Below are 12450 nucleotides of genomic sequence, written 5' to 3' on the forward strand. Positions count from 1 at the left end.
ACCATTATCCTCCTCTGCTCCTCTGGCCACCACTGGCAGGGGCCTCCACCTGGATCACTGATTCTACAGCGTGATCTTGGATCCTGGACACTGCAGACTAACCATGGTTTCCCCTTCCCAATCTTTGACATTGAAATATCTTTTTTGTTATATTTTTTTGTTCTTGGTTTGTTTGTTTTTTGTTTGTTTTTTTTTGAGGTATAATTGACATGCAACATTATATTAGTTTCAGGAGTTGCTAAGAGTGTAAGTCTTAAAAGTTCTAGTTTCTGTTACAATTAATCAAAATTAATGACCAATTAAGAATTGTCAGGGGGTGGCCGGATAGCCCAGTTGGTTAGAGCAGGGTGCTCTTAACAACAAGGTTGCCGGTTGGATCCCCTCATGGGTCACTGTGAGCTATGCCCTCTACAACTAGATTGAAACAACTGCTTGACTTTGAGCTGATGGGTCCTGGGAAAACACACTTAAATAAATAAAAGTTTAAAACAATATATGTTTTTTAAAAACTTAAATAAAAAGAATTGTCAGATGCCTTTTAGAATATGTGGAGAAACAATCCGTAATAAAGATGCATTTCTCCCCTGAAAAAGAAAAAAAAAAAAGTTCTCATTACAAGAAAATAATTGTAACTATGTACAGTGATGGATGTTGATTAGACTTATTATGGTGATCATTTCGCAATATATACAAATATCAAATCACTATGTTGTACACCTGAAATGACCCTTCTGTGAGAACCTTGTCCCTCCAAAGTCATTCCAGACCACCAGGTACCATTGTGCCCTACAGACACACACACTGATTTCCTTCTCTCTCTGATGGCAATAGTGGTCCCCGGGCAATGTTGGACCCCCAAAGCCTTTCTGTGGAGTGGGCCCACATGGAAAGCCCCCTAAGGTCATTTTCCTGAGCTGGGCCCTCTAAGAGTAGCAGCTCTGCACTTACCTGGGGAGTCTGTGCCCTGAGCCACAGGGGAGCACAGCATTGCCAGGGACACCATCAGAGCTGCCATCCAGAGGGCCCTAGTGACCTGCAGGACCACCACCCTGGAGCCCGGGTAAGGCGGGGGCTGAGAGAATTACAGTCAGAGCAGGTCTCACTCAATGGGCCTTGCTCCTAAAATATTAGAGATGATGAGTCAGGACAGCCTCACAGTGTGGCCAGATTCTGAAAAAGGGGCCCATTAGTAGGAATTGTCACTCTCCGGGCAGAGATTTGGTGTAAAGCCAAACTTTGATAAGATACTTCAAGGCATAAGATTCATCAGAGATGGTATAAGAAAAGGGATCCTCATTTTGAACCACTGGGTGAGTCATAAGGCTTGTGGTTTTTGTTTGTTTGTTTGTTTTGTTTTGTTTTTAATGTTTTCCTCGCTCTAGAATGAGTCCCAAGGAATCTCATTCCCACTACCCGGTGATTGTCGCGCCCACCTCCCTTGCATGGACATGTTCTGGGAATGAGCAAGTCCTAAGCCGTGTGTTAAAGGTCTAGGGGGATTAGACCCCCTACCTCAAAATTCTGAGGACCACCTTTTCTTTGCATTTCAATATCTTTTTAAAAATAATTTTTAAATACCAAATAAATTCCCCCAAACAAATTTATAGACGGTTCCTGATATGTGGTAAATATGCTCTTGCCTAAACACAAAACCCAAGAGACAAACTGACACAATGAATATGTTTCCAACAAAAATGTTAAGTACTTAAATAAAAGCGAGTAAATTAAACAAAAGCATTTAAAATTATTTAACTTGTGGTTCTATTTGAGTGAGGATTCATTGTAGCAAAGTGATCAGACACAGGTTTAGAGTAAAATTTTCTGGCTGTGAAGCCCTTTCTTGCTACTACCTGGCTTTCTGACTGTGGACGAGGTATTTAACCAGCTGTGGCTTAGTTTCCTCTCATGTAGAATGGAGATTATTGTGGAGCCTATGTCATTGGTTTATTTAGAAATCTAATTAGGATAATACTCAGTATTTGTGAATCTCATAAAACAGAGTCCTGCACATAGCATGGTATCAAGAAATGTTAATTATTATAATGCAAGGCTAGTTAAGAACAGAAAAACAACAATTGAATAAATATAACACAATTAATTTTAATAAGTTCTATCATTTTCTTAATAAGTACCAGTGGCTTTTACTACAGTTCTACACAAATTTACAATAAAACAAAGAATTTATAAAGCAAAGAGTAAATTTTACATTCTGGGAAAATGTTAGGGAAACTAATATTTTTCTCTTATAAAACTAATAGTTTTGTCTTATAAAGAAGATAAAAATTTCAAGAAGAAATAAAAGTAAAAATAATTAGAAATTAAATAAATAAAATTTTACATTCTGATTATATGTCTGGAAACATCAAATTATTATCATATTCCTCCAAAATTATCAAAGATATGAAAGAGTAAATATCATGTCACTTGATAATCAAATTAATTCCTGTTGATACTAAGAATTAACATGAAATTATGAAAAAAATGATCCATTCAGAAAAATCACTACAAATGAAAAATACTCAAGGCTCAACTTCAATGACATATTTGTAAATAACCCCATTAAAAGGTAGATGATTATGATGTCTCCATTTTAGTTTTCCTCGTCCTTAGTCCCAGTTCCACGTAGGTTGGATCTTTCTGAGCCATGTCAGTCCTGACAGTGGTTCCACTTCCTCTCTCAGCCATCCTAGCATGTTGTTCCCCAGCAACAGAGATGCCCTTCCTGAAGTTTTAGGGTTGGCAGAGCCCCATCAAGCTGTTTCACCTCCACCCCTTCTCCCACCACAGGGGTGGGGAAATAAGTCCAGGATTCAGCTCCCCACTGCTCTGCTCTGCTTTGTTTACTCCTTGGTGTCTGGTTCACAGCGGCCACTGCAGGTGCACCTGAAATAGATAAGGAAAAGAAAACAAAACCGTGTCCTCGTCCTTGAGTTATGAGGATTAAATGAAGCCGTACATGAACTTGGTTACAGGAGCCATAGTTGATGTGCCACATCCGGGGCTTCTCTTCCTGGACTCTTTCACTTAATCTCTCTCTCTTTTCTGCAGGCCCCCACTGTATCTACTTCTGGGTCAGTCACACCCAGTCTGCACCTTCAGCCTCCACCTCTCTTGGAAATGGGGGAGCTGGTCCAAGATGCAGAGGGTGATTGGGGAGGGGAGCTTCATGAGGGGAGTACAGCCCTGGGAACTGACCAGGGCAGGGGTTGGGGAAACAAGATGCAGGGGCTGCTCCTAAGGACCCAGGGAGAGAGAAGCGTCCACTCAGCCCATCAGACATCTGAGCTCTCAGCACGTGCCTTGGGAGATAACACTTTATACTTTGTGTGAAAGAAACACTTTGACCAAATATGTCCCCTATCTTGACCTCAGGATAATTTAATATGGAACACAAAACCTACCATCAGTTTGGATTTAAAAGCAGGCCTATGCTTGAGACAGAGTGCTGCATATATTGCTTTGAGCCTTTTAAACAACAGGATGCATGTCCCCTTGTGTGAATTACTAAGACAGGAGGTCTGGGGGTGTCTGATGCATACAGACCTAGAGTTTGAGTCTGTGTCTTCTATGTGTCGTGCATTAAAAGCTTAGCCTTTTTTTTTGTCAAGGATCATTCATTATTGTATGTAAAGAAAAACGTTTACGTTTATTACATTATATTTCTAATTTTAAATTCTGATCTTGATTTACCATTTCTAAATGGTAATGATAAAACATGCTCTTAATAAGTTATAGGTTGAATCAGTGCTGTGTGAATAGGGGTTGTATAACCCAGCATTCATGGTCTGCTCATCCTTGAATAACTAAGAATAGTGGTCCCCAACCTACCTGGATGAAGTAGCTTCATGTTTTCTACCAACAATCTACAGCAATTTCACAGGGGCCGCTGTCCAATTCGCCACCTTACCCAATAGCCAGGATATCCCCTCTCTTCATGTTTTTCTTCTTGCCTATGTATAAACAATAATGAATTTCTTCATTAACTCTTACTGTTTACCGAAATCCTCAGAAATGAAAAGCAATGGCAGAGACGACTTGGTTCATATTCTTAAGAGAAAGCTGACACTGACATTGAATTTTTATTATTTGTGGAGTTAAAAAGAAGGGAACTTGGATGGAGGCCTTGTGAGAGAAATTTTGCATGAAATTAAAGAGAAGAACTATAAAAACTAGTTTTAGAGCAATTACTTGGCATTAACATCCTCTTGGGAAGCTGGGGGTCTGTCCCACCCTCTGAGACTGAAGAAACCCAGAAAAACACTGGTTCCAAGACACGTACAGTCTTTTGGGTCAGATTAGGTGGAGGTGAAAAAAAGGTGGAGGTAAAAGAAAAAGTTATCCTAGGTTGCTGACCCCTCTTCCTCTGAGTCCCAAAAAGAAAAACTATGGTGAGAGACTGAGTTAGCCTGATGAAAACCAAGAGTTTTTCTGGGTTTCCTTCATCAATGGAGCAAAGTAATAATGTTCATTTCTCACAGTCACCCAAGGGCTGAGATTGAAAGACAGGTTCAGGCCTAAGACTCTTCCCAGTAAGTGCCTCAGAGTCACAATACAATGAAAAGACTGACATGCATCTGCAACCGCACCTCCTTAAGACAAACAAGGCAGGAATATTACCTGTTTTTCAAGGGTGTTGTGAAACTAAAATGAAAGGAGGAAAGAGAATGTATTCAGCCATTAATACTACCTTAGACGACTAGATAAACTTTTCCATCTCATCTCATGATCCCATCACTGGGAGTTCAGGCGGGGGCTGTGTGAAGACTAAATGAACCCCCTGCACGAACCTGAGCCCCTGGAGACCTCATACATTTGGCTGGATAATGGACCAGCCTAGGGATTTCTCTCTTCCTATCCGCCATCTTTTTTCCCTGACAATCTAATTTCAGTGGCCTCCAGAACTCTCTGGCATTGTTTTTCTGTGTCAGTCCCTTACCATGGAAGATGGGTGAATAAGTCAGGGGAAAGGCAAACCTCAGTTATCTCTCAGGCTTTCTCACCTTTCTTGCTCCTCAGATGCACGAAGATGCCCTCTACAAGGAAGATGAGCCCCCCTCAAAGCCTAAGGTCCAGCCAACATCTTGCTCTGGGCCGAACAGACCACAGGGTCAGTCTCACCTCCACTTGCTGACCCCCTTAAGTACTGTCTGAGATTCTGGAGCCTGATGTAGAATACCAGCATGAGAACCAAGAAAGGTACACACCTTTCTAAATGGAGAAAGGACCCCTAAGTGCTGGGACTTTGGGTGTGGCCTCAGAAACAGCACACATGCTGATTCTGCTGATTCAGAAATGGCTAAGAGGCTGAAGGAAGAGAACAGTTCCCAGGTGTGAGGGCAATTCAGGAAGATGCTTGAGTTTCCTAGATTTTCCGACGAGTGTGGAGATCTATGAATCCTTAGCACCCCCTGGGTCAGGGATGGGCAAGTCTCCATTGCCCCCAGCTCTGAACTACTCTCAGGAGCTTGTATAATAAAAAGGTGGGGGCAGTATGACCCCAGCATATAGACTCATAAGGCAAGATTAGTGGACCCCAGAACCAAAGCATCCCTGCTCTTCAGAATGTGGAGTCCGGATGGTCATCAGGGAGTAACTCACTCCACTCTACAGTGACAGGACTGTCCAAGCTGGGTGCTCCACTTGGCAGGTGTAGACGTCTCCCCACTGGGGGGTCATTTCCAGCATCACCAGGATCTGGAAGGTCCAGTCTCCGTTATGAATCAGGTTGGTGAACACAACCCCAGCTGTTTCCTCCTGTCCTTTCATGAACCAGGGGACTTGAATGTCACGTGGATAGAAATCTGTCACGTGGCAGACAAGCAGGTTGGGGACCTCACTTCTTGTCAGGGGAGATGTTCACTTTAGGCTTAACTAGGGTGGGAAATTTTAAAAAAGGCAATGGCCTTTGAGATGATTATTTCGTAGACGTTTTCATTATAGAACTGATCTCTAGATATTTAAAACATAAATGCTTTAATTAGGTACTGAAAAGATGGAAGCAGAGCTTCAAAAGGAATATGCATGACCTTGAATTACATACTAAAGATTGAGAAGAATGGGAAAGAGACAAAGGCAGCACTTTGTGGCACATTTAGCAGAAACTTTAACTGTAAGTCATTAATTAATAGACACTGGACAAAAAAATGTTTAACCAGCTGTGAAACTACCTATCTTCTCAATGCAAAATTAATTTAATAATTAATTAATTAAAAATTAAATATACAGACAATGGCATTCTCTTGTCATATCAATCTAATAACTTTATTTTATTAAAAAATATAAAGAAAATATCCAGACTGAGTCAGAGTTGTTCCAAGATTTGTGCCTGAGAAGCCGCAAGCCCAAAGAACACACCAAGTGGCTGAGTGCAGGACGTAGGTTTATTGAGACTTGTGACTGGGGAGAGTCTCTGGTGGTGGCTGGCCAGAGGGGTAGTGTTCTGCCCGCAGGCAGAGAAGAAGCAAAGTTATACAGGTACCGCAAACAAAGCACATCCCATGACTGAAACCATCTGGCCGTTCCTGCAGGCCTGCTCTCGTGCACACAGCGTCCCAATGAGCCGGGAGACCCTGACTGCCTACAGCACATGTGACTGTGGGGCCAGGTCCTTACAGCAAATGAAGCAAGTTTGACATAACTTATTCTTAAAATAACTTAAAAATTTTCTGGACTCCTGTACAAAACCCCCAAATCTTCATATTTACACTGATATCTCCAAACCCAATATTCTGAGCCCTCATGTTAGATGAGTAGGAATTCCAGTCCTTTCTCAAGTTCCTCCTCTGCAATATGTCCTCTCAGGTCCCCAAGGGATCCCCCAAATGATCAAGGGTTATCGCACCTCTGCATCTCTCTATTTGATGTCCCTTCTTCTCCTTGTCCATCTTCTGTGTTACTCACAGATCAACTTCCAAGCTGCTGCCTGCTTCCTGGGACCTCCAGACACCCAGCACAGTTATTTCTTTTGGAAATCTGCCACTAGTTCCACTCTTCCCTCCAGAGGGCAGAAAATGCCCACGTGCCCCTAGAGAACAGGCTATTCAGAGGAATGTCCCAAATCAGAGTTTCTAGGTCCTTCATGATTTACTTCTTTTCTTTTTACTGTCTTTGTACACAAGCACCTTAGGGTGGGGCTGGATCAGGTAAAGGTACGGTAACTATACCTGCACCCATTGCTCCCTGTGATAGTTTTGCCTTGTGCTCAGTCTTATCCAACTGTCAGCTTTCTTCATTCAAAGTGATTTTTATTTAGGGACACTTTTTTTTAAATCTAAGCCTACTTCAACCACTTTTGTAATTCACAGTCAGTTCAACCCATGTTTGAATCCTAGTTGTGGATTAGGTTCAATTCCTCTCCCATAGGACATCTAAGCACCATGCAAATCAGGGGACATACACCTGGAAGTCAATTTTAAGGTCCCAGAACATTCCATGATTAGCCACTCTGCCTGGACTAGGAGCTGCTGGAGCTAAGTCTAGAGGCCAAATGGTTACATCTCTGAAATGTGACATGCAGCTCATAAGTGTACCTGTTGAATGCCCACAAAACATCTCAACTACTTCTCAAAGTTTGTTAGTCATTCACACTAGAATTTCCACAATTCCCCCTTCTCCCTTCCCCCCTGTTTTCTTCATCATTCTGATTTATGCTGTCATTATATATCTCTAAACAATAACAATAATAATTTCTTACACCATCGTCCTGATTCCAGTTTCTACTCTCCCCAATCCACTTCACATTTCTCTGAAAACACAGCTCTGATCTTGTCATTTTCCTATTTAAAAAAAATCCTCAGGGGTGAGTGATATCAGCAAGGTGGTGAAAGAGGAGGTTCTGGACTCCCCCGCCCCCCGCAGACACATTAAATCAATAGTTACACATGGATCAATTCCCTTTGCGAGAAATCCAGAAATTGTTCAAGAGTCTTGCGTACCAGGAAAGTGATAAAATACCTACAACAAAACTGATAGGAAAAACTTGCCATAAACCATGTGCCCAGGACAGCACCATACAATCAGGAGGAAAACCCCAGTTCTCAGTTTTTCTTTACGGAGCAAAGAGTTTGGACTGCACATGTATCACCCTAACTTTTCTGGGGCTACCTGAGGGTCTGGTTTCTAACTCACCTGTCTCAGAGAATTAGCAGGCCTAGTATTTGCTAGTTTTCAAGGGACACAGAGAACGAAGAGGCAGTTTTGAATGGGCGTGTGAGCACTTCCTGGAGCTCCTCTCTCTGGCTCAGCACAGAGAGAGCAAGTGGTAAAGCCCAGCTCCCAGATTTTCCTGGGAAGGGAGGAGACTGAACATCTAACACCCTAACTTCTCCAGCTGCTGACTGAGGGTCTGGCTTCTAATTCACCTGTCCTTGGCAGGGGGCTTGGAATTCCCTAGTCTCCTGGCGATTACAAAGAACAAAGGATGGTTTTGAATGGGCCTGTGGGTTCCTTCCCACCTCCCCTTGCTCCAGTGATTAAAGCCCAACTCCTAGATTTTTTCTAGAAGGAGTCAGACTGCACATCTACTATCTTGACTTTTCCCTTTGCTGCCCAAGAGTCTGGCTCCTAACCCTCTTGTCTCTGAGATCTGATGGGACAGGTGATCATTACTAGTCCTCTGGGGAGCTTGACCAAGTGTGTGGACACTCCCCATAGCTCCTCCCCCTGGGTGGCTCCAGCAATAAAACCAAGCCTCCAGCTTCTCCCTGGAAGGAGTTGGATTATACATTTAGCCTTCCAACATTTCCAGTTGCTACTGGAGGGATTGGCTTCTAATGCTCCTGTCTCTGAGAGCTGACAGAGCCTGGCATTTTCTAGAGAGCAAAGCAACGGTATAAAAGAGTGTTTGAATGAGAATGCAGGCATATGCCACAGCTCCTCTCCCTGGATCAGTGCAGAGTGAGCAGCTTCTTCCTGAGGTGGGAAGGAATTGGACCACACATGTAGTGCCCCAACTTTTTCTGCTGCTCGAGGTACTGGCTTCTACTTCACCTGTCTTGGGTCACTGACAGGACTCGTCACACTCTAGAATCCTGGGGGCTGCTAAGACCAAAACAAGAACAGAGGAAGTTACTGCAACACAATGAAAGTCATATATGAAAAGCGCACAGCTAACATCAAACTTAGTGGAGAAAACAGGAAAGCTTTGCTTTTAAGATCTGGTACAAGGCAAGAATGCCCACTCTCACTACTTCTATTCAGCATACTACTGGAAATCCTAGCCAGAGCAATTAGACAAGAAAAAAAAATAAAAGTCATCAAAATCAGAAAGGAAGATTAAAATTTTTAAAAAATGGAACTAAAATGGATTAAATACTTAAATGTAAGTTCTGAAACCATAAAATTCCTTGAAGAATACATAGGGGAAAAGTTCCTTGACATTGGTTTTGGCAAATGTTTTTTATATGACAACAAAAGCATGGGCAACAAAAGCAAAAAACAGAGACATTGGATTGTATCACATTAAAAAGCTTTTCACAGCAAAGGGAACAGACAACAGAGTTAAAAAGGCAATACATGGAATGGGAGAAAATATTTGCAAACCACATATCTGATAAGGGGTTAATATCCAAAATATATAAGGAACTCATACAACTCAGCAGCAAAAGTACAAGTATCTTGATGAAAAAATGGGCAAAGGACTTGTATAGACATTTCTCCAAAGAAGACATACAGATGACCAGTAAGCATGTGAAAAGGTGTTCAACATCATTAATCATCAGGGAAATGTAAATCAAAACCACAATGAGAAGAGAGATCCCCTCACACTGGTCATAATGGTTATTATCAAAATACAAAAGATAAGTGTTGGTGAGAATGTAGAGAAGAGGGAATCTTTGTACATTATCGGTGAGAATGGAAATTGGTGCAGCCACTATGGAAAATGGTATGAAAGTTCCTAAAAAATTAAAAATAGAACTAACATAAGATCCAGCAATCCCGCTTCTTAGAATACATTCAAATGAAATGAAATCTGAATTTTTGAAGAGATATCTACACTTCCATGTTCATTCACAATAGCCAAGACATAAAAACAACATAAATGTTCATTGATGGACAAATGGATAAAGAAAATGTGATATACACATACACAATAGAATATTATTCAGCTTTAAAAAGAAGGAAATCCGGCTATTTGTGATAATATGGATGAACCTGGAGGACATTATGCTAAGTGAAATAAGCCAGACAGAGAAAGACAAATACTACATCATCTCACTTATATATGGAATCTAAGATAAAGATAGTCAAATTCACAGAAACAAAGAGTAGAATAGTGGGTACTAGAGGCTGGGGGGAGGTGGAAATGGGGAGATACTGGCAAAGGTACGAAGTTTCAGTTATGTGAGATGAGTAAGTTCTGCAGATCTCTGTACAGCATGGTGATTATAGTGCACAATACTTGAAATTTGTTGAGGGTAGATCTTAAGTGTTCTCGCCCCCCCCACACACACACATAGAAAGAAAATGTGAAGTGATGGATTAGCTTGATTGTGGCATTCATTTCACAATGTATACGTATGTCAGAATATTGAGTTGTACACCTTAAATACATATAACTCCTATTCATCAATTGTACCTCAATAAAGCTGGGAGCGAAACAACTTCAGGGTCTGCCAACACTTACCTGGCTACATGGGAATCAGCAGGGAGCTAATTAAAAGTATAGATTTCCATGAACCAATCCTGTGGGGCAATACATGTAGACATTCTCTGACATCAGGCTTTGAGCACACGCTTCCTGTGCATCTCAATGTCTTGTAATGTCTGTCATGTGCTACTGTGTGCTAACGAGAGGCACACTGCTCTGAGGCTGTGTCAGAGTTATGGCCCCCAGAGACACCGTTTCTCCAAAGTCTCGTCTGTCTCGTGCCCTGTCTGACCCAGAAGATTCAGGCACTGGAAGGGGGATGTCCCATTCCTAAGACACCTGCGGTGCCCAGTTCTGTGATTCCCTGGAATGAGTCTGTGAAGGTTCAGTGCTGTGGAATCCCTGAGTCTTACCTGTATCAGCTGGAGATCCTGCAAAACTCCACATCCAAAGTGGTGGCGAGGAGATGGGGATTTCAGAAGGTAGCCGAATTCGTCATTAAGCACATGGATACAAACACTTCAGGGTGTTATCAGTGCTGACACAGGAAAACACTCAGCTGGTCAAAGCATAGCGCAGCCCTGGAGCTGGTGGTGACAGGCTTGAATGACAAAGCCTTCCTCTCCACTGATGAGGGCCTTGTGGTGATGAGCGGAGAGAATATTTCCCTCCAGTGTGGTTCAGCACACATCCCACTTGATAGATTTTTACTGACCAAAGAAAGAGCAGCTGCCTTGCCACAGCACCAAAATGGGGAACACCAAGGCAATTTCACTCTGGGTCCTGTGAACCTCAGCTTCTCAGGGAACTACAGGTGCTGTGGTTGGCAAGTGGCAGCCCTTACGTGTGGTCAGCCCCCAGTGATGCCCTGGAGCTTATGGTCACAACTACCATGACCCAAGGTCTCATGGTGGAGAATTAGATCCGAATGGGAGTGGCAGGGCTGGTCCTCGTGGCTCTCTTGGCCACACTGGCCGAAAACTGGCACAGCCCTAGGTTCCACACAAAGCACACTTAGAAGACTTACCTGAACTGACCTCAAGTACACAGAAGTGTCAGCCAGAATAGACCTTTGGACTTCCCCCTAATGACCACCAGGTTGACACTTGGTGCTGCAAGTGGAAATGAATCAGCACTTGTGAGGTCCTGCAAAGCTGCTTGGAGAACACAAGGGAGAAAGAGGCACTAAGAAGCTTGGGTCCATTTCCAAGCCAACCAAACGGTATTTTCTTATTTGGGTCTGATATATGTGCACCCCACCTTCCTGGACGTTGGTGATAAAACGTTGGTGATAAAACGCTCACTGTAGTCTTGGTTTAACTTACTTCCTGTGATAAAAATAATGCAAAGCATTCTCACTTCTCATTGCAGACGGGTTTTCACCCTTCCTCTATACGAGTTCTAGCTCATAACTTCAGTTTGTCTTGACTTCATCAGCAAAACCAAATATCCTTACATCCTCCTTTATAAGACCTTAACACTTAGAATTCCATTAATTATTAGTACTAATAATACATTAATTATTAATACTGTTTGCTAAGCACACCATATATTCCATGATATGTGTGCTTCTAGTTTCCCTACACTAAAAATTGTGTATTAACACAAGCTTTCCCCATTGTTAAAAAGGAGAACTAACTGGGTGGTGAACACACAATGAGATATATAGATGATGGATTATAGAATTGTACACTTGAAACCTATATAATTTTACTAACCAATGTCACTCCAATAAATTTGTTTTTTTCAATAAATTTAATAAAAATTAATTTAAACATAAAAAAATAATATAATAATAAAAATACAGATTTCCAGACCTCACTACCCACCGAATCTGAATCTCTGGGCAGTGATTCTGGGGA

At 42.1% G+C, this 12450-nt stretch overlaps 1 protein-coding gene and 1 pseudogene across 2 annotated transcripts in view; one reads left to right on the forward strand and one right to left on the reverse strand.

Moving 5' to 3' along the window:
• The window catches only part of LOC308494688 (HLA class II histocompatibility antigen, DP beta 1 chain-like), a gene marked incomplete at both ends in the record, with an annotated part of 35479 nt that extends 32484 nt beyond the window's left edge, over positions 1-2995 (reverse strand). The window contains 2 exons of the mRNA XM_081042582.1: positions 949-1072; positions 2957-2995. Of these exons, the coding sequence (XP_080898708.1) occupies positions 949-1072; positions 2957-2995 (163 nt within the window). The remainder of the gene's footprint in view (positions 1-948; positions 1073-2956) is intronic.
• A 7308-nt stretch (positions 2996-10303) lies between these two features.
• LOC308494690 (immunoglobulin alpha Fc receptor-like) lies at positions 10304-11656 on the forward strand (annotated as a pseudogene). The gene is made up of 2 exons: positions 10304-10323; positions 10854-11656. The product of its transcript is annotated as an immunoglobulin alpha Fc receptor-like (transcript).
• The last annotated feature ends 794 nt before the right edge of the window (positions 11657-12450 follow it).

The sequence above is a fragment of the Rhinolophus hipposideros genome (genome assembly GCF_964194185.1).
Source record: "Rhinolophus hipposideros genome assembly, chromosome: 3".
Lineage (NCBI taxonomy): Eukaryota > Metazoa > Chordata > Mammalia > Chiroptera > Rhinolophidae > Rhinolophus > Rhinolophus hipposideros.